The following is a 22,659-nucleotide window of genomic DNA, read 5'->3' on the forward strand; positions in this document are numbered from 1 at the left end:
TTAACCACAGCGTCTTTTCACTGAGAGCAGGATTCACAGACAGAACGAGGCACACTCACAGCTGTCGCCCTTCATCAGGGGAGCGGAGGTGGTGGGTTTGTGGCTTTTCTCGTAGTAGAAGGAGTCCAGATAGTCTGATGTCTGGTACGGACCTGAGTCAATGGGGTAATCATATTCCGCTGGATCCTTCACAGCGATCGCCTCCTCTTCCTCTTCGTCTTCTGGCTCATCCTCGTCAACTTCATCCTCCTCCTCCTCTTCCTCCTCCTCTTCCTCCATAACTTCTTCATCCTCCTCTTCCATATCGGCCTCGTCCACATCGGTATCAGGAGAGGGGCTCGGAGTGGGAGCTGTCACTTGGGTGCTGCAGGGAAGAAAAAAAATGGAACAATCTGATGATGACAAACACATTCTCTCTCGCTCTCCAACACGTGTGTGTGGTCAGGTTGATTCATCTTACATAGAGTTGTGTTTTGCGCTGGTCTGCGCTGGGAGGGTTTGAGGACCGGCAGGGAGCTCTCTTTCCTCCATCTCTCCTTTCCCGGTGGAGCTCCCTCGGCCTGGGCAGCATACGTACTCCACCCCCCGGAAGTGATCTCCACATGGCAACAGCATCCCATAGCTGTGGAGCTCCAGATTTTCGGCAGCACATTCCTGAGGGGAAGACAAACACAGATCCACAGATTTATAGAACACACATAGATCCAAAGATTTAAGGAAATTGTGTATAGTGAAATTGAAGTTATTCTTATTTAAGCTCACAGGGGAATCAATTTCAGTAAACCCAAACAGAGTTTGGACTTTTCTCCAAATATAAGACGTTAAAAGGAGGAGGAGGCTTCCTCTGCAACAAACACATCAGGTAGGCGTACAAATAAGTCTGATATGATGCATAACACAACACTGTCCAGACATGTCTAGTCTCGTCTCCTAGTGCTCTAACAACTCACTACTGGAGAGGCTTTATAAAACACAGAGGAGAGCTCATTCTGAAATCAAATGTTTAACATTTACAAAATGAATCAGTGAATGTTCTAAGAAAAATCTTCCTCCTGCTTTTATGTGGCAGAAAACATTTATTTGATCATCTTATCATACATGTTAAACTTCTGCAACTTCCATCAGCCTGCTCACCTCTTTAGCAATATTGTGCCAATACACGTAACTCTCGCAGGCATCCATCTGCTCCTGGTGGAGGAAACGGCAGCGGTCAGGCACCAACAGGGCCTCGCTCACATACTCGCCCTCTGGGTTAGGAATGAGGAAAAGATGAGGTCAATGTAAGAATAGATGAAAGCAATGTAAAAAGTTAGACTTGAGACTTGAGCATTATTACTATATACTTGAGTGTTTGAAAATTAAATATCAAGCACTGTGTGCTTTAATAAGAAAAGGAAGAATGCTAATGGAACAGAGTAGTTAGAGGAGGACTTAGTCCATAAATAAGAACTGACAGAAAGCATAGACGTGTAATGTTGGAGCACTTTGAGCAAACATACTGCAGCTTCAGTAGTCTGGTAGTTATTTATTACTAAGATCATGAATCCAAATTAAAACATTAATGAAAATGCTGAACTAAAAATGCTTTATAATGTATGTATTTATTCTTTTTAAAACAGTTATACTACATTCAGTTGTTTGATTCTTTAGGGCTCCTATATAAAGGAGAGTGTTAAGATAGAGCCAGTTCTACAGCGCAGTGCACAAAATAAAAATGCTTCATGAATCCAGACTGACTCTGATCATTACTGTATTTTATCTGACACTGTTTGCTTTTCTGCCCCCTAGTGGTTGAAAACAGACAGTTACTGTCTGTTTACTAAAATCACGTTAATCTTTTTACAGAAGCTTATGTATTTGTAGAATAGGCATGAAGATATTATTTTTTTCCAGCTCTAACATTGATTCACAGTTTGTGTCACTTTTAGTTTTATTAGATATCATGTCAGTTCCATTAAAACACTATACAGGCTCATGACAATGTTCTGTTTTCAAAGAATGTCCTATGAAGAACCAACACATTAAAATACAATGTTGTTACAAATGTTTCAGTTGAGCCATAAAGAAATAAACATGTTATCTGTGATCTGATCTTTAGAAATATGATTTTGGCTGTTTTGGCTAAGCGTTAGATGAGAGGACAATTACATCAAACAAATTACATTCACATGTTTATTTTATAAAATAATAATAGTATAAGAGAAAGTTCTCAATCCTTAGTTTTAAAACATTTGATTGGTGAGTTTTCTAGGTGCTGGTTATAGTGGATTTTTTTTTACCTTTGACCAAAGTGAGCTATAGCTACTATCCCTCTGTTGCTAGTGTAGCTTAGCTAAGCTAGGCTAAACATAGCTAAGTGTAACCTTATGGATGGACATGAGCAAATAGCATTGATCAGCAAATAGACAGATATCATATTTCCTAAAATGATTTACTTTTCTCTAGGAGTTTAGTTGATTTACTGGTCAAATAAGAATAACTGCAACATAATTTGAATTGTGACACCTTTGTTCCTCTGCCCTCTCCTTATGTAAACACTGCCCATATCTGAACAAAGGCCAAATATTAAAAAGAAAAAGAAAAGGTTAAACTTTATGTTATAAAAGAGATGTCATGATATTGAGGACACATACGGCATTATACCTCAGGCTTAGTCAATCTAAAAATTAAAAAACATTCTTCATTCGTCAGTAGGCAGTAAGCAGTAGGCAGTACCTACTATCCGTGCTGTATACTGTTAGTACCTACTATTCAGTATGCACACACAGTATTCAGTATGGAAGTGACGTCATATACGTTTCCCGAACCGGCCGCATTCATCCGTTTTTTTGTTGTTTTTTTTTTGTTTAGCTTTATTCAAGAAGAGTAACGCGCATATACAGTCAGGTAAACAAAAAACAATATCACAATGTAAATCAAGTAAAAGGCAGATTAAATAACTAAATAACATACAGTAGCCTACATAAAGAAAAGTAGAAATGAAAGACAGTAATATACAGAATATAAAGTAAAAAAATAACAAATAAAGACACATTTAAATAGTGACATCATTATTTAAATAGAGGGGGAAAGGTTTTATAATAATACAGATATTTGTTATATTTTCTGTTGTTAATTAAAAGTAGTGATTTCAGTCGGGACTTTAACTCTAGATCAAAAATTGATTCAATTAATCCACGCTCGTTTGTTTTAATTTGGAGGCACACGTGACGTGATGATTTACGTTTAATTTTGCACTGCATTGTGGGTGGTAAAATACAATTCATTTCCTGAAAGCTCGCATCCGATCCATACTGCATGAAACCCGGGAGTTAGTATCCATTCTGAAATGTTCAGTATACTGAGGTGGACCCAAAAAATGCATATTGAATGACCACAAAAGTTCAGTATACTGAAACTCCTACTGAAAAGTATGTACTGCCTACTGAACTGTGACAATTCAGAAAGGGCCTCTGTCTGATGACTGTGAGGTGTGTTGTTCTTACCTAGACAGCGGTAGGGCAGCACTATGAAGGGGTGTGTCTGGCAGTGGCCCCAGCCTTTCTTACACCAGGCGGGTATGGTGACGGGTCTTTTTGACTCCTCTATGTGGGAGATGGTGAGTGCTGGGTACACCTGGATGAGCGGGTACATGCAGTGACAATAAAAACACAGAAACAGGTGGATGGATGGACAGAACAGAGGGATGAAGACAGAGGAGCAGAGGACAGAGGAGAAATTGGTTAGAGAGGAGGTTTGAAGGGATCATAAGGAAAGAGAGGGAGCAGGACACAGTCAGTGGGAGGAAGACTACAAAGCTGTGTAAGGCCTTTATATGAACCCCTTGTTCCAATTTGACATCTGACTATTATTGTTTAAAGTGTGGGCCAGTAATTCCAAGTGCAGGCTCATATTGTGTTTATGGATAATAATGCACACTTGGATTGTTTAAATATATTCTGAGGAAAAAGGAGAATATCTAGGACAAAAATTAATCACAGCTGCATAATGTGTCGGCTAATCGCATTACAGTCCATTCAGGCTTATGGCTGCTGCTCTCTGTAGCTGCAATGTCTATTTTGACCTGCAGGTGGCGCTTGGTTGCCTTTACTTTGAATATTATATTTGAAGGAGGAGTATGTCGGGGTTATGTGTACCATTGATTACCTCACAGAAGATTATATAAGATAATGAAAGAGTACACACAGAAATAAATTAAACAGAGGAGGAAAAGTAGATTGGGCATGAATGAAATAGTCAAATATTTCAACAAGCCACCATCACTTCTATATATGATTAAATATATAGATTAATAGGAGAGGAATTAGACAAACCAAATAAGAGGAAAGAATATGATATTTAACTTGATTTTCCTTCAGTTTCTAAAACTACATCCTTTCAAAATCTGTATCGGAGTTTGATAATGCTACTGTTACAAGACTTGATCCAGTGTGATGTTTATTACTGTTGTTCATGTTTATATTTTTTCCCTTGAAAGGTTCAGGACGTACCTCCTGACAGTAGGACAGGATTTCGCTGGGCTCTTTGAAGCAGCCCTGGCGGCCCTGAGGATCCGGCTCCCACTGGCCCGTCTGTAGGTTCATGTGCAACAGCTGACGGCCGCAGAACATGGCGATCTGTGGCTCAGCCACCTGGGCAACAGGCCCGTTCACCTCGGTCATGGCCAGAGCCTGCATCGCACACAGAAAAAGAGAGAGAAATACATAAGAGGTGAGGAGGAGTCGATACAAACACAGTGGCACATAATATGTTGTTTGAAGCTGATCCAGGGAGGGTGGGACCACATAATTCCTAAATGCACTCTAGCACCATCCAACATTAGAGCAGGAGTGTAAGAGTGCCAGAGAGTGTGAGGGAGACAGATCGAAACAGAGAGGTGAGAATGTAGAGGAGGGAGAAGTAAATGCACAGGAGAACTACTGCAGACCGCCAACATTAACAGATATTGTGAAAGCTACAATTCAGAAAAGATTCATGGAAGAAGAGAATGACAACAAGAGTTAGAGATGTTCCGTTTTTTTCATCCTGATACTGATTCCTATAGCTAGACTTGAGTATCTAGTATCCCTTTTGATACTTGTGTGATTCAAAAAATACATATTGAGACAAGATTAGATATAACTTGATAATGAATGAAAAAATAGCAGGTGGCATTTTAGTGAAATTAAAAGTTAAATTGCATGGTATTAATATGAATGATGAAGCATTTAAATTTCACATGATGCTGACCCAAATAAAGCCCCACATATGACAGCTAATAATTCACAAGGTATTAAATAGTGTCTAATTATTAATTAACAATTGAATGGGTTAAAACATTGACTGCTGATTATTTGCTCACTCTGCAGTCTCTGCCAGCACCCCACTGTTGTAGTTTTGTATTGTCACTTGTTTATTTGTTGATTTGAAGTGGCATCAGAGGGGAGTATAGCGACACTGGTGTTAGAATCTGAGCAACGCTTACAACCATTAAACTCCTTTTTTCGACTGGTGGTGGCCTATGAATCTTTTTTTCCTCATAGCACCGACAGGAGTTGGAAAAGACGATGTAAAGCAGAAATACAAATGAGAGTATGTAAAACGGTCTCTCCCTCTCTTCCTCCAGCTGCCTTCTTGGATGTTGTTATTGATCACGCGATATGTTGCCTCTGCTCCGGGGAGGGCCCATGGGACCCCGCAAAGAGGAACAAACAGCAGCTAGGGCTGGGAGTCAGGTGTTAATACAAGCTCATTGACTGGTGTGCCACTTCACTACATTAACACACAGCACTGAGACAGAGAGAGAGAGAGAGAAAGAGAGGGAGAGAGAGAGAGAGCCAAGGAAGAGATAGAGGAGAAGGGGGAGGTGAGGTAGAGAGAAATACGCTTTAGAAACAGCACAGACTTTATCTGCAGGAAAAACGCATAGGGTCCTCAGATGAAAAGTACAAGTGTATATGAGGTTCCTTTAGATGTCTGAGTCATCGCTGGTGCAAAAATGTTAAAATAAGACATGCACACAGGTTCCAGGAGAGATGTCACAAGATATTGGTTTTCTTCGTGCATCATTTGACAGCAACATTGACGCCGGAGAACTGCCATAATGTTTACTGTCCAAGCCTGAAATTCATCAAAAAAAGGCATCCTGCACCCTGGGGGCCCTACATATATCTCATATCCTTTCATCTGTGCTGACAGACAGAGAGACAGACCTTATGACGACAGACAAGACAGGCGACGCTGAGCCAATTAGAACAAAGATGCCCAAAGGGGAGAAATGAAGGAGAGAAAATCTGGGAGAGTGACGCCTGATCAAAGGGAAGCCCTACGATGGCCGACCCGAGCTGAAGTGTTTGAAGTCCTAATTAAAATTCATACAGAATAAAATAAATATATAAAACCCTTGGAGTAAAATGTACAATAAATATAATAAGCCCTCAGCAGTCTATGCATTATAATTACACTAAGAGGAGTTTGTGTTTCTGCGTGTTCAAGCAGATTTCTTACAAATTGCACATCCACTTTTTTTTATTACTGCTGACCTTTCCCAAAAGAGTTATTTGATCCATGAATACATTTACCTCTTTTATAGGCCTCTGTTTTATGTGAGTGTTTTTTACAATTGTTTTCAATTTGTGGGGTGGCTGTGGATCAGTGGTAGTCTTCTCTTCACTGAAAGGTTTGCGGTTTGATCCCCAGCTCCTGCAGCCACATGTAGGATGTGTCCATTGGCAAGACTCTCAACCCCAATTTGCTCCCACTGAAGAAAAGCTCTATATAAGCTCAACTCCATTTGCCAATATTGTTTGAATATCAAATAGAAGAGGCTTAAAAAGTTGCTTCAGAATGTACATCATAGTAATCCCCTTGTTTCCAAAACCACTTCAGTATCATGTCCTGTAAACATAAAGCTCAGTTGTATGTGTTTTCAAAAGTCATCATTTGTGGTAGTTGTAGTTGAAAGTCTGCCACATGCTCAAGTTTGACCATAAATAATGAATAATGAAAAAATCATTGTTTCCTTTTTCCTTTTGTGATTAATTTCCAATTGTTTGCATTTGTGTGTTTGTTATTTTTTTCAAGATAATTGCCCGCTGAATCATTGCTGGAGCTTTGTCTGTCAGCACTTGTCATCTGACACCTCCGGTGTGATGAAGTACACATCTCAAGGAAGATTCAAGTCTCTGCAAGTTAATTAACTGCCCACGGGTAAAATGAAAGGAAACAACGGCATGAAAAATGTACTGAAATATCAAACAGGATTATATTATGCTTCTGAACATTGTTGATTTATGATTTCTAGGAAGTCCTCAGACAACAGAGGACAGAGAAGACTTCGTTACTGATGGAGCTTAAACTGAGCTTTTTTTCTTAGTTAACTGTATTGTTGGATAAGCTTCTAAAGCTACTGTAACAGTCTGTCCAGTGTAGCTGCTGAGCTAATGTCTACATAGACATATCTATTTGACTCAGGGAAGGTCAGTGCAACAATAAAAAAAAAAAACATCCGGACATTTGAGAAGATAACCTGGCAGCTCCCCCTGGTCCAGCTCTCTCTTTCTGCCTGCTCTCCACTACTGCACTTGCAGAAAATCAATGCTGAGCGACTGCAACTGTAACGCCACATTCCCCCAATCAATATTAGTCCATCAGGAGCCTGAAGCCCTGACCTTCCAGCACGGCAAGGCTGCACACCCAAATCTCCAACCTGATCTGAGAGCAGTTAAGATCTCCCTCCATCACGATAACCACTACATTAAATATTGTTTAAAGCTGTGCTCCTCTCTTAGTCTGTCCATCCACTGCGGGAGAAAACATGCTTGTTTTTGACCCAGTTTGGAATGTGATCACTGCTCCTCCTGCACTACATCACATAAACATCAGTGAGAGGCTTATGTCACACAGACACACTCTTGTTCTGCTGTGTGAATGCCACACAGTGCCTTTCTTTCATTTTACTGTGCCATTATATTCTCACAACAATATCCCGGTCTGTTGTCAGAATGCATCAATCCTATTTTTGATTCTTAAATAGAAACATGTATTGTGAAATTCAACGTTTTTATGTACAAAGCACGTCGTGTAGGTCAGATGACTGTGGACCTCTGTTTAGTAAAAACAAATACATTCATCGGAAACCAATAAACGCAATACTGAGGAGTCCGGGAAACATGTGGCAAGACCGTGCTTGATACCAAGCATGATGACAGAAGCGGGAATTCATTCCTGAAAAATATGTTGTTGCAACACTGCATGTGCTTGTTTCCAGAAAGCTTTTTTTTAATATTCTGTTCATCCAATCAAGTTTAATCCCATGAAACCTAATGAATGTACCACAATAAAAGATAAAGCTTTTTTTTGACAATAAAGATAAGGTAATTAATGCTTAAAAAAACTACGGCTGTTAACATTTTGTCGAGTTGAGTTACTCGTACCTTGGCCATCATTCTTGAGTCATAGATCACAAATCATTGTTATCTCTGATCTATCCTCAAACACTAACAGAACAAAGGATGTTCACTGTGCAACACGACAGTTAAGAAGATATGTTTAGTTAGCCGACCAATAGTCTTTCTAATGAGATTTTCAAATGGAATAAGATGTTGTTGATAGGAGTGGAAAACATAGCAGTAAGTTCATGTGTGGCGAGGCTGCTATGGAATCATTACATACAATAAACACAAATCAGAATGTATCCACACTCAGTTTTCAGACTGAATATAAACACGACAAAATAAATCAAATCATGGAGTTAGTGCACCTGAAGATGGTAGGTAACAATGAATAATGCATTAGACAAAGAAGGTAGCCCGTCTCGATGGATGGCAATGACTATCAGTTGGTTGGTTGGTCCAACCTTTACTCCAGTTTAAAGGATCTCCACCACAATTGAATGCACTGCAATAATAAATTGTTTAGTTGTTCATTGTCCCCAGAGGATCAGGGGGCTGAGGGGCCGAGGGGCAGGCTCCTCTGGATGTAAAAGTCAAATTATTTGTATATAGAGCAGAAAATGACCCCCTAGATTATTTATTACCTTAAGTCATTCTTATTCTTATTGAGTTTATGATTAAATAGACGGTTTAAATTGAGAAAGGATAGAGGCTTTAAATTGAGAAAGGATGACATCACATGTTCCAGGTAAGTGCTTAAGTTAGCATGATAACTAGTTAGAATTACATGTTGAACTAAGACAATATTATACTAAACATCAGTTTGCAAAGTAGGCTTGTTAGTGTTTTGACATTGTATCACTGTGTTCAACCTCCAGGGATGCAACAAAGCATTGAACCATTTCAGAAGATGATTTACAACATTGATGTGCTTTTTAATGTATGTTTTAATGTCATATTTGTTCATATTTTATCTCAAATTTAACATTATATTATAACCAAGGTTTAGAACAAGTCAAAGACTGACACATTTTTCAAAATGTTTGAAGCCTTTAGCAGAAATGTTCCCTTTAATCTGTAGATACAGATTAGTAGTCCAAAGTCCCCTGATACGAAGGCTTAGGCTCTGGTTAGCATCTTAAAATAGCTGTGGCAACAGTGAATAAATCAAATTATTTTGTTTCTTTTAAACGGCTTTTGGTCATGTTTTCAATTGACTGTTTATTGCTGTAATTCTCTTTGGCCTGAAAACAACCAGTGAGAGATTTTTGATGTCTGCATTGAGGTACATTTCCTTTTTTTGATGCCAATTACACTTTGGCACGTTCAAACTATTGTGCAGTAAGCATGGCAGTGAAAGTCTCTCTGAATATTCTCCATCAGCAGATGAGGCACACTAATCCAGCTGGCTTTACAGCAATGCCACACAATCTGTCAACAATCACACTTCTTCTCCAGCAAAGAACAAGTTGCAGAGCCGCTTCCATGTGTCAATGAGAAAACTCTGAAGTGTACTGAAGCATCTTTGTAGCATAAAGTCTCCAGGCATGAAGAGGCAGTTGCAGGGGTTCAAAGGGGTTGGTAATGAAGTGGAGTTTTACTAAACATACCAAACATAGCATGTCCTGGTGCTGGTGAGGCTGAACAGACAGACAGCCTGGTGGTCCGACAGCCACTGCAGATTACTCATTAAAAAAAACCTGGTGATATTAAGCATCAATATGCTATATCTGACTTCTCACTGCAGGTTCTCTGCCCCTTTCTCCCTTGATAATCGCCCCTCCTCTTTTCTGCTTGTGACTGTGCTGCTTCTTTTTGTAATCACACGAGTACCTCCACAGCAGAGAGCCTGAGCGAAACTAAGTGATCCCTTAGAGCCAGGAATAGCTGATGCACTCATAATATGGGTTAGTTATATTTCCAAATGCATCCTTTCTGTTTGAAAATGACCCTGCATTGTGTGTAGCCCCCTAAATTAGAGACTACATCAGATATAATCATGCAAAAATAAAAGCTTTTGTCGGTCAGGGTTTGGATTGGGTCCAGGGCAGTACATTTACATGTTCCTCCAGCAGCTTCCACCCTGTTCTAATTAAATTTTTAACACCTGTTCCACCCTTATGTTGCAGGATGACTTCATCCTCTGTAATGATGCAATCTCCTGGCCCTGGCAGGCAAGCTGGATCGGTAGAAGAGGAGAGGAGGAGCCCACCCTTCATTTGTCAACTTTTGTAGGAAGCATGTAATTAATGCATCAGGGGCTTTTAGTATATTCAGAGACTTTTAGTGCTGCTGAACAGGAGGTTACATGTCGTGCGAGGGGTTTGTTGTTAACCTAATCATAGTGTTGCCTTAGATACTTCTTACAGTTTAATTTTTCTGGACATTATTTGTCCAATATTTTCTATATCCTCTTACATGTGTTACATATTCTGAGTTGTATGATTATGGGACAGTTATTAAATCAAAAACATGAAGACACACTCTCAAGTCGAAGATATGACGAAGGCAGCTTGCTTGACATCTGATTAATACTACGAGCCATCAGACCCCTGACGAGTTAATTCCCACTCAGCAACAGTGCTGGGATATCCCAACACCCTAAAATACACTGTGTAGTGACAATGTTACCAAACGACCACACCTTGTCAATCAAGGTTCTCTCTGTATAACGTGATCACAAATGAAAACAATTCTGACTGTTCCTTTATCTAGAGCTATACAGATATGGGATATTTAAGACATCTACCCATAAACATATCTGAGGGCCAGAATGACAATAGATAGACAAATGTGTGTCAATTTTGCATCCCTATATCTATACATAAAAACAAAGGAGGCTGCTTTCTTTAAAAACTCCACTAAAGACAATTTAATGTTATTGTAGCACATTGTTAAACACTTTTTGAGTGTATAACGGTCTGCTTTGTTACTCTGCCACATGTGCTGTGTATACTGCTGAATGTATTGTACGTTGTACTTTGCAAAAACATTTCTAAAACACCCAAAGCATTGTTTGCTGTATTATACCCACTTTAAAATAATGTATTAAATCTGCTCATGTTGGGAAACATATTGGTCAAAAGCACGATATCTGTGAGAGGCTGAAATGGGAGGCAAGTAGTGGACCAACAATACTGGTTGACTGATATATCTGTCGGGCTCCACCTTAAATATGTCAAACGATGACAACTATGCTGTTTGATGTTATAAGGGGAAGGAAGAGTCAAAGTTCAAGGAAGCAAAATGTAACACATTAATTGTATGTTTTTTTACAGTACTCAAGTGTTGCTAGAGTTTACATACTTTAAGACATTACATTTCCCATAAATCGAATAAGGAAAATGAAATTAAGAACTGCTGTGAGCTAGTTCATACTTTACTGTCATAACTACACGCTTCGTCATTTCTGTCTTAAAAGGCCTGATTATCTTGGGTTGCTCCTGAAAGGTATTACGATAAGGATTGTCAAATTTCCAATACTCCTACAGCAAACACACCCATGTACAAATAGGCCTCATGGATGCACAACCCATGCATGTATGAAACACAAACACTCACACGAACAATCATTTCCATGTCTTTGTGTCACTCTGCGGCACAGATGGCTGAATAGTGGGTGTCTTCCTGCTCTCTGGGCCCCTCCTTTCCTTTTTCTCTTTATTTCCCTCTCTCGCCCCCCTCCACCTCCTCCCAAGGCCGAGCTACATCCAGCCAAATCTGCCCTATCCTTGATAACCCTCTTGTCTCCCTCTCCCTCCCTAACAGCTTTCACACACTGCCTGACACTCTGCAATTGGCCTCTCTCCCTCCCTCGGCCGGTGCTAAATGGCCAGATAGTTTTGGGAGCGTTCATCATTGTAATCATGTTGCTTAATTATTCATAGGCTCCATCAGGCCTCTTCCTGGTGTGGCATGTACTTATTAGAGAGGAGCAACATTAGTGCACCAGACTCTCATGATGCAGAGGGGACAAAGGAGGATGAAGCAGTCCAGCTCTGCACATTGACACTCATTATTCTGCATCACTGACTAATGGCTAATTGAAGCCATTAATTTTCTATTAAGAAAAAGACTGATGGGCAGAGTTGAAAATATTGCATTGTGTTTGATGTATTGTTCTATAGCTTCCCCACTGTAAACCACATATGACTGCTGAGTGACTTATTGAATAAGAAACTAAATTTCTAATTTTAATAATTGATCACCCACCACCATTACGACCGACTCTTTTAGTTGCAGAGATGTTCAAACATGGCTGCTGTGCTCTCAGGCTTCATCAGTCCAGATTACAGCGGTCCAGCCTCCAGCTGGGCACACTGGGAGCAGATGGCCCCCGTAATCACCAGGGTTCATCACAGGCTGCAACAGCAGCCAAAACCAGCTCCCAATGTTTGATTTGATTTCAAGTATAGCTTAAAATACAGAACATGTCAGATGGCATCACTGCAAGATACTCCATTGATCTGAAGGCAGGCAGGGCCAACTGTGTCATGATTGTGGTTATTTAGGAGTCTTTTTATTGAGAGCAGTTCCCACTGGAGTGTGTGTGTTTAAGGCCAGAGTGGCATATCATTTTCTCGAGGTTTTAATATGTGTTTAACCAGCAAGAGCAAGAAAACAATCCTTATGGACACAAAGACAATGCATTTCATTTTGTATGGTAACATACTGGCTTTCATTCTGCATTTTCTCCTATATTATACCCTGTCATATTATATCATATCAGATGTTATTCTATGGTATTGCATCATTTTATATTGCATCATATTGTATAGTACTTTAATGTATTAAACCGTATCATACCATACCATAATTCCAGTTATACTATTGCAGCAGCATCAGCAGAACACAGTTTGTGTTCGGCTTCTAGGCTCTGACCTCATCACCCCTCGCAGATTATTTTACATGCAGAAATTTGAGGAGTGATGATGTAGTATCCTAAACCTGCTAGCCAGAGCCTACAGGTGGATGCTGGGGTGGTGGAGTTTAAAACAATAGCAAAGCACGGATGCAGGTAAGCGCTGGCAATGACAGGGCAGAGGAAGAGGACTTGAAATCTAGCAGCTTAAATAGACCACAAATTGTCAGAAGGTGTTGTCAGGTGATTGTTGAGAATGAGGCATGTCAAGTGGGAAATCAGTGCACCACAACTTGTCCGCCTGAACTAGCTCGCAGGCGTCGCCTCATGCATCATATCGGATCATACGGCACATACCGCACCATGTATCGTTTTTATATTGTACCTTATCTTACCGTATCGTATAATGGTGTACTGTCTGCTGCGGTTGGGGGAAAAAGGAAAGACTCTTCTCTCTCCTGTAAAAGGTCACCGTCTTCTCCTATAGAATCAAGATTCCCCTGATGATCATTATTTTCCCAAGGCTTAAACAGCAGTCCCATATCCACAGGAACAGAGCTTTCACCTTTCCCAGCTGGGATCCACATGAATCTCAATTAAGATCATCCTCTCAAGTATTCTGCTCTTCTCTCTTTCTTATAATAAACTACATAATGCATACACCAGAATGTTCTATTGTGCAGTCCATATTGTTATAGTTCTGTCTCTATTCGCTTTGTCTAAGTATCTGTGGTACACCTTGTCAAAAATGCCATAATGTAATAAGAAATAACAAAAACAGGAAACTCCCACAGACATAAATGGATTTCGTGCGTGGTGTTCCCAACACTACGGAAAGGTTGTTTTAGGCAATATTCAGAATGAAACAAGTGATTGTGGTACTTGTGTTGCATCAAGTAGGCTGAAAATATATGCATGGCTGCCTCTCCGTTCCACCTACATTTATTCTGAGTCACTCACCATAATGACGCCACACAGTACGTGTTCTCACCCATATAAAGACAGAAAAGCAGAGCAGCACTGATCACTTTCACTATCCCTTCTCTCTCTATAAAGCCAACGTGTTCTGCAGATGTTGGGAGACAACTGCGTAATAATGTCTCGCAAATCCAGCAAGAAAAACGAAGAACTAGAAAACAAGAAATAATCATTCCTAGATTCAAAATTCCATGTAGCCAAACTGACTTCATCTTTTTGGAGCATTGTTCATACATTTCTGCTGTTACATAACACAGCCGAACCTCCTTCACAGTTAAGCAACACAACATGGGAATGCCAACATGTTAATGCCAAACGCTGTTTGTGCCTGCAGATACGATTTCAGGCAGAAGAGCTACCTCAGGGGATTGAAGGAATCAAAGGCTTAGCAGAGATTTGAGCCGTGCAGGTCCGTCTGAAAACCTCCTAATGTCAACACAATTGCCTCTGAATCAGGGATTTTCTGCAGGCAGATTGAACGCGACACAATGCAAACAAGCTCTCCAAATCTGTATTTAAACAGTAAATACGATCAAAAGGCTGGAATCTTATCTAAGACTCAAAGGCTCAAATTTCTATTAGCGTGCGCACTTTGCGAAAGCAGGAATGTTCAAACCCTTCGACATTGTTTTACAAACTGTTGGTGCTTTTTTCTCCCTCATTATTCAAAACTCTTTCTTACATGCGGAAAAGTGCTGTTTTTCAATAAAAAAATATGGAAACTCATTCAGTCATCATTATCCTGAGACGAGAACAGAACAAGAGCAGCATCTAAATTAGTGTTGGGTGTTATGAAAGAATGAGCGACCTTCATTTAAATGACTGACAGACTGGCTTTGAGCTGATCTCTTAAATGTGTAATCCACTCTGGAACCAAATCTTGAACTCAGCAGGTTAACGGAGATTAGGAGGTAAAAACGATTTCCAATTTCAGACCAGGGACGACATGTATTTATAAACCATAACTTTATTTTACAGCAGAGAGACTTATGGTGTATTTTATACAGAGGGAGACACTGACAGTACAATACCCTTGAGCAAGATTTAAGTAGATTAAGGCAATCTTAATGCCCTCATGAGGGCTTGCTTAGGTTAAAGGACTGTAATAATTGATCCACTTAAGGACAGACTGTCTTTCTACGGTCTTCCTGACAAACAGCAGGCAGCAGCCAGCTTCAATAATATCTGACGCATCTACTCGCTTCCTTTTTATCCCACACTCTGGGCCCTCTGCCGCCTTTCACGGCCCTCTCTCTCTGCCTTTGACTCGCTTCTTTTTTGCAGTCGATCTGTACTGAAGTCTTTCTTCCTGGGAATTCTCCTCTGGATCCACGAGTCATCTCTCCCCCGGTCCTACTTCTTTTAACTTTCCTGTCATTTCTTCACTTTCTGAATATTGAACAGGGTTGGTAAAGCTTGAGTTCTTTTACTTGAAACAAACTGGATCTCAAAGTATGGTTACATTGCACTAAGTTCTTCTATTCCCATTCATTTAATAATAAATATAAATAAAAAATGTAAATGAACCACCTACTTTGTACTCTTTTCAAGAGTCTTTTGGGACATTAATGCATAACATCTATAGCCATCCATCTCATGGCACACATATGAAAATGAGCACTAGATAATCTCTTCTGTCTTGTTTCTGCTGCATTACAGATTAGAGACGTTATAATACCATTTTCTCCTTCTTGATACTTATACCTTTACTTAGATCGGCTGATACAGAGTACCTCTCCGATTACAAAGGATACATATCATTGGTGGACAAACACAGATTGCTGACGTTTGGTCAGCTATGAATCATATCACACTCTTCCCTAGCACCAAACTGTTGTAGTTTGATATCATCACAGCATAATTTACATAAAACCATTTTGATTTGAGGCCACATCAGAGGTCAATATACCAACACTACATAATTTAAAAAAAACATTTTATCTGTAAAGGTTGTTATTTTAAGGATGTTCTTGATCCATGGAAATATGACCCCTGCTGTGCTGCACTTTACTGGCACATATACACGTCAATAGGCACCAAATATTTTCTTCTGTCTTTTTTACTACATATGTTTGTTATGTAGGCCTATGTCTTTCTTTGTCTTTATGTAATTCATTGGGTCTTTCATTCAAGCTTGTCAAATAAATGAAAAACACGCAGAACTGAATGTACATGTACAGTGGCAGAGCAATAAATCAAGCAGATTTTCTACAGGAGAGTAGGGGAGGAGGCATTAGCTGAGGAGGGGGATAGAGAGGGAATCAGGGTTAAAAACATTCATATATCTCTTTCCTTCTGTCGTTTATTCATGCACATATACAATTCTGATCACATCGTGCCGGGTCTCCCGGGAGCCTGTCTAGCAGCTGCATCTTATGGAAATGAGACTTTGAGGTTATATGTTAGGTTGTGAGCCCAGCAGAAGAAAACCTGGGATAGAGGCAGAATTGTGTGTGGTTGTGGTCATTCATTATTATTATGTGTATGTGTTGAGGCCTATGTGTGAAAAAAGAGGTAAAAGTAATAATGGATGTTTTTATTAGTGGTGGAGATCCCAGATCCATACAGTATACAACAACACCATTATAATGAATGTGTTTTTATTGTATACAACATTATAAAACAAGTCTGAATATTTATTGTAAGGGCACGTGGGACCAGCACAGTGGGAACAAACTGGTCTTTAACTTCCAGTGAGAGGTCAGAACGTAGACTATTGCTGATGAAAGAGCTCAGCATGGTCGGCTTCAGCCCAACGAGCTGCAGAGACATATTGAGGGGTAATCTCCTCCCAGGGTTTCTCAGAGAGTGTGTTGCCCTGCACAGCATCTTTGTTCATCTGCTGTTCATGCTAATGAGGTGCTCTATTAGTGAACAGCAGGAAAAACAGCTAATGCAGGCTCTGCTGGGACCAGCAGCAACACAACTAACAAACTAACAAACAAACAAAGACGACAAACTTAGTTGTTCTACCATGGTTGAAGTTAGCCTCTGCTCACTCTCTGTACTTTCAGTTATTCCCTTTGAACTCTTAAATGCATGTTTCTAAACTATATACTTGCTCTCAGCATCACTTGGCCACTGAGGGTGGTTGCCATGGTAACACCACCCACAGGAGCCAGATACCTTCCAGGTTACCATAGCAACTGGTTCCCTACAGAATTTCAAGCATGTCACTAAGAGTCTCTCTCTTTCCTTCTCTCCCTCTCTCTTTCTTTATCTATATATATTTTTTATCTCTTCTCCTCTCTCTCTCTCTCTCACACACACTTTCTCTTTCTGTTTCCATCTCTCTCTCTATCTCTCTCTCTCTCTTTCTCTCCCTTCTTCTCCTCATATGTTTGATTCCAGTTTCCCTCGCTCTCTTCTCAGCTCTCCTGCTTAATAGTTGCTTAGCTTTCCTTCCCACTGTCTGCCGGCTGTTTACATTTCACTCTAATGACTTGTGCTCTACAGTGTCTGCTGAGTGCTGCTTTTTTATATCTCTTCAAAAAACTGGAGAGGAATATCACAGAAATGTTTCTACCACTTTGTAAAATTAGTTGAATTCACGATTAATGGCATGATTTGTGATATACCTGATCAAAATAATTTGACATGAAAAGAATGTAATTAGAATTAAAATTAGTGTTTTTTTTCAATTGACAGAAAATAAATGGCTCACCTAATTTTTGTAGTCCATTGGTAATTTAAGCTAGTAACTAAGAAGAATGGCAAAAACACGACTGGTGTCAGCTCCTCACATATGAAGATGTAATATTATGTCTTTGTTTCATTACACTGTAGAGAACATCTTTGACATGAACTGTTTTTCAGACAAATCAAATCATTCTTGATTCTATGATATCTGGCAAAGTTTGATGGGCACTTTGTCTAATAGACTTTTTTTTAACATTAAACTTAAATGATAGCATAGATTGAAATATAAAATAATACAGCAATGGTAATACCAACAGTTTATAAAATGAATACAAAACAAACAAAAACGAATATAGCATTGTTTACTCTATACCACTGTATACCACTGTCAATGCCGGCTTTATCTGTACTCTTTCTGAGGATTGTTGCCAAAAACTTTCCTTTTTATTTTTTGTTTTAGTCCTTACAAACATTGTTCAACTACCAGCTGTTATAAAATAAGGGATTTGTACAAATATGACTCCTGTGATTATCAGAGAAACATTAAATGAAGACATCATCTTCCTTTCATTCCAAAAGCCTAAGTGTCTGTTAGCTTCATATCCAACACAGGCACTTGACATTTTCAGTAGCACTAGAAAGCGCAGTGGATAAGAAATAACAATAATAAGTGAGATCATGTCAGGCTGACATGTCCCGTCTTGCATTAGTCGTCTCAGTGTTATTTTAGAGCAGGCCACTTTGGTGAGAGAGTGTGTGCTGGCTGTGCGGTCTGCAGAATCACTCAGTAGATTAAATATTAGTGTTATCTCATTTCCTCAGGCCATAAAGTCTCCACAGACTGTCCAAGTGAAGGGGAAAAGGTTTAATCACTGAGACAATCTGTACAAAAGACCCCTCACCGGGGCCTGGAACCTCCATTTGTACTTTCATTACATCTTTTTTCCAAGCCAGTGCTAATAAGAGAAGTATGCAATTAGTCAGCCGAGCTTTGGTGAGTATTTGATGTTAACTGGAACAGCATGGCCTGGGCACCATGACCCTGAGCTGAAGAAATAATGAGTAAAAAACTATTTCTCTCTCTCTCTTCACTTTAACAGTTGAATCTTAATGTGGACTATTAACAGCAGCATCACCTGAGTCTCTTTGTTCCTGACGGGACAGCTCGCCTTGACCTGACACTCCTTATTTCAATTTTGGTACCAGACGCATCTAGAGGTTCTATTTTCACTGCAGATATTCCCACTCTATAGTAGGCTGGAATCTAAGTTGATTGTGACAAAAATGCAGACTGCCATTGTTTACAATATAAATCAAAGTTGAAAATCCCCTCGGTTATTAAAAACTGGAAAGTATGTTCAGGATGTCCTGTGTTACTCTGTCACACCTGCGATGATGCAGCTGAAGTTTCTTGTTGAGTAGAAGGAAACTCGTGCGATTCAGCCACTCCACAAATGGAAGTGGGTGCTCCAGGAGAAGGACTTTAGACGTTCAAAATGTAATTCAGTGGACTCCTTCTCTCACACTGGATCAAAAATAAATACAGCATGAGAATCACTTGAAGCAAAGTTATTTAGGTGCCAAGGACTAACGCTTCAACACACTGCATCATCCTCAGAGTCAAAAGTCTTCATGAGTGTTTTAATTAAGTCAGAACAAGGAGTGTGCGATATATATCATCTAAGCCTAGGTAATATCCAAAATGCTGTTTGAACAATGTGTGAAATGACAATATCGAGTATGTCACCCATTTTGCAAAATAAAAACAATCACAACCCACCTTGAGAGTGCACACATATTCACCGCATATGATAAAGCCTACACAATGAGGCATAGCTTACTGTAGCTCGCCTCACAACAAGCTAAGCTAACATAGCTGCCTCCATGGCTAAAGTTAAAAATGGGTAAACAAACATCGCCAAGAGACAAAACACAAACACCGGTGTAGAATCGGTGTAGATGTCGTTAGATTTAATGGTTAGACTAAGTCAAAAAACAGTTGCCGCTGAATTCAGTGATTAGACAGCTTGACAACCCAATTGTTTCACTGTCTGTGAATTAACCACCACACAGAGTATGAAAAGCTTCGGGAGTGAGAGGTGGACCACGACGGCAATCAACCAGCTCAGGGACTGGCCAAAAAAAAAAAAACAGACTCAGCAAACTTTGGCTCATACAGCAAAATAATGGCCTTACGACAAGAAGGGCAACAGATGGCAAAGAAATAACAAAGGCTGTCACCACTTATATTGCAAAGGATATGGAGCCAATTCAAGCGGTCAACAAGAGAGGACATTTTTGAGGGATGCAAATATCGGCAATTATAGTTATTGGCAAAATCCCCAAACATATTGAGATATTATTTTGTGTCAATATCACACACCCTTAGTCAGACCACATACTCAATTCAATCTTTAGTTCAGCTCACTCAGAACCTCAGCAGATATAATTAAAAAGAAAAGTCTTTTGCCAAAAGCAACCAAATGAAATTAGTTCCTAAATAGAGTATTTTATCAGTTAAAGAAATATAAAAATGTCAAATTGTCAGTTTGGGAATTCAATCAGATATCTGAAACAGTGCACTCAAACTGATATTACAAATGCCCCAAATCATCAGGGGTATACTGTAAGCTCACTGACGGCAATGCATGCAAAGTCTATCTAGCCACCTGTACACATGTATGCTATGCCACATGGCTATTGTCACATATAATGTCACCTGGATGCTACAGGCGGATGCTAAGCTATGTGAGGTGGATTTAAAAAATAGTCAGAGAGTGGCTAACAGAGAGTGGAATGATGCAGGTGCAGTTTGTTTTGTTTGAAGGAAATAGACATTTAGTAGACAAATGTAAAAGTTTAATACACGGTATGTCTTTGTATAATACACTGTATCTCGTTATAAACCGGAAAAAAAAAAAAAAAGATACAAGTCATCTTTTTAATGCAGCCATATTGCACATGAGTCAAGTGGCGCTGTACCATTCAGTGGGAAATAAAATATGTCGTCTATAGCTGTTTGTACCGCCGGTCTGGTTATTTACAGCAGGAACACCATCTGTGTACACTGTATAAAAATGAGGCAAATCAATTGCAGGCAGCCTTTTACAGAATCTATGATGGGGTTGCTGAACACTGAGCACTGAGTCAAATGCTGAGGGAACATTTTGTCTCAAAGGGGAGGGTACGTTTCACACTCCTACAGTATGCTGCAAGTGTTCACTCCTCTAAAGTACATCCAATCCTTAAACACACTGAACAACAGTAAATAAACAGCTGCTGCCAATGATTTTTCAGAAAGCCATCTAATGTCACTTTCAAAAAAATAGAGCAGAAATGTTTCCTTTCCACTTAGGTATGGGCTGAGTTTGGTAGCCCTAGAGTCTATCAAATGTCAATAACAAGTATGTTTTTAAACCTCTATTTTTCAATATCAAGCTTATTGTACTGCTAACACAAATGCAGGTGAATGCAACATCTTCATACAAGCATATGTGGAAGATAAAAGACAGTCCTGGAATTGTAGTGCATCACTAATAGATCACAAAGCTCATACTGTAAATGTAAAATGCTTCAGACGGTAAGAATGAACCATCATTTCTGAGGGTTAAGGTGAAAAGGTAAGCTATAGAGAACAGGAAAATCTAAATAAAGACAGGCATAATCATATGTCTGTAAAATAACCTGAATGTGGAAAAAGGATGTACGAGTGGCAAAGTTCACATATGAAACAACAAAACGAAACGCTGAGTTTGAAGCATGAATTATTCAAGGACAATCACAGGGAAAGTGAAAAGATGTCACTGGCCACTGAAAGCTGCTGAGGCAGATGGAGGAGCAGTGTCTGGGAGGGTGAGCGGAGAGGGGAGGGGTAATGAGAGCCTCTGGGATGTGGCGGGGGCAGAGACAGAGAGGGGGGGAGGGGGGGACGAGGGGACCGAGGAGTGGAGGAGACAGGCGTGGGGATTTTCTTTTGTGTGGAGCTAGAGGGCGGCGGTGAAGGGTGGGGTTGGAGGGGTGTGTGTGGTTGTGTGGGGGGGGGGGAAGCAGGTAGCATAAAGAGATAGGAGTGATGAGAGGGTGCGTGACAACTGCCAAAGCCCTGTCGACAACATGAGCCCAGACCTTTCCTCGGCTTTCAATAATTGATGCAGCTTCTGCAGCGTGCCATCTTTACAAAGCAGCAAGTGTGTGGGGAATGTGTGTGTATACTTCTACAAATTTGAAGTGTATGACCTTATTGTGAGTATGTGAGTGATTTCTAACCGTCAATGTATACCACTGTACCTTTGTTGTATTGTGCTTAATGTGTTAGAAATTAGCTGACAGAGATGTGTGCAAATGTTGGCAGAGCTGCCAAAAAGTAGATCCATTTTTCTTCGTTACTGCTTTGCTTCCAATGTTCTTCTCCTGAATGTTAAAACGAGTCTGATCAGCCTCAGTGGACCCAACAACCCTTACTCTCTCAAACCCTGCAGCCAAGGCCGTTAAGGAAATTAGATTTTTGCACTACACAACTCAGCGCTCCACTCTGGCCACAGGGTTGTTTTTCTCTCTCTCTCTCTCTCTCTCCTCGTCTCAATTCAAGGCCACCTGTGAGTACATGTACCTGACAGAGATGGATCTCTCTGTGTTGTCCTGCTATGGATGGGTAGCAATAGCGGGCTAGGTTCCTCCTCCATTAGCATGCACTCCACCCTGCAACCCACATAACATTCTGCATGCTCTACATCACTCACACTCTCTCTCCTCCTTCAGCCTCGCACTCTCTCTCCATTTCTCAAATCATCTGCCGTGCCAGGGCAGTCC

General features: G+C 40.1%; 1 protein-coding gene across 4 annotated transcripts in view; it reads right to left on the reverse strand.

The window, feature by feature from the left end:
* The window catches only part of aplp1 (amyloid beta (A4) precursor-like protein 1), a 38,919-nt gene that overhangs the window by 10,590 nt on the left and 5,670 nt on the right, over nt 1–22,659 (reverse strand). For 3 of the 4 annotated variants that reach the window (XM_061050690.1, XM_061050687.1, XM_061050689.1), the window contains exons 2-6: nt 4,491–4,670; nt 3,486–3,615; nt 1,135–1,247; nt 461–654; nt 60–364 (exon numbers count right to left, since the gene is read on the reverse strand). In XM_061050690.1, coding sequence (XP_060906673.1) covers nt 60–364; nt 461–654; nt 1,135–1,247; nt 3,486–3,615; nt 4,491–4,670 — 922 coding nt within the window. The remainder of the gene's footprint in view (nt 1–59; nt 365–460; nt 655–1,134; nt 1,248–3,485; nt 3,616–4,490; nt 4,671–22,659) is intronic. The other variant, XM_061050691.1, reaches the window with a different exon arrangement.

This window comes from Labrus mixtus, chromosome 11, assembly GCF_963584025.1.
Source record: "Labrus mixtus chromosome 11, fLabMix1.1, whole genome shotgun sequence".
Classification (NCBI taxonomy): domain Eukaryota; kingdom Metazoa; phylum Chordata; class Actinopteri; order Labriformes; family Labridae; genus Labrus; species Labrus mixtus.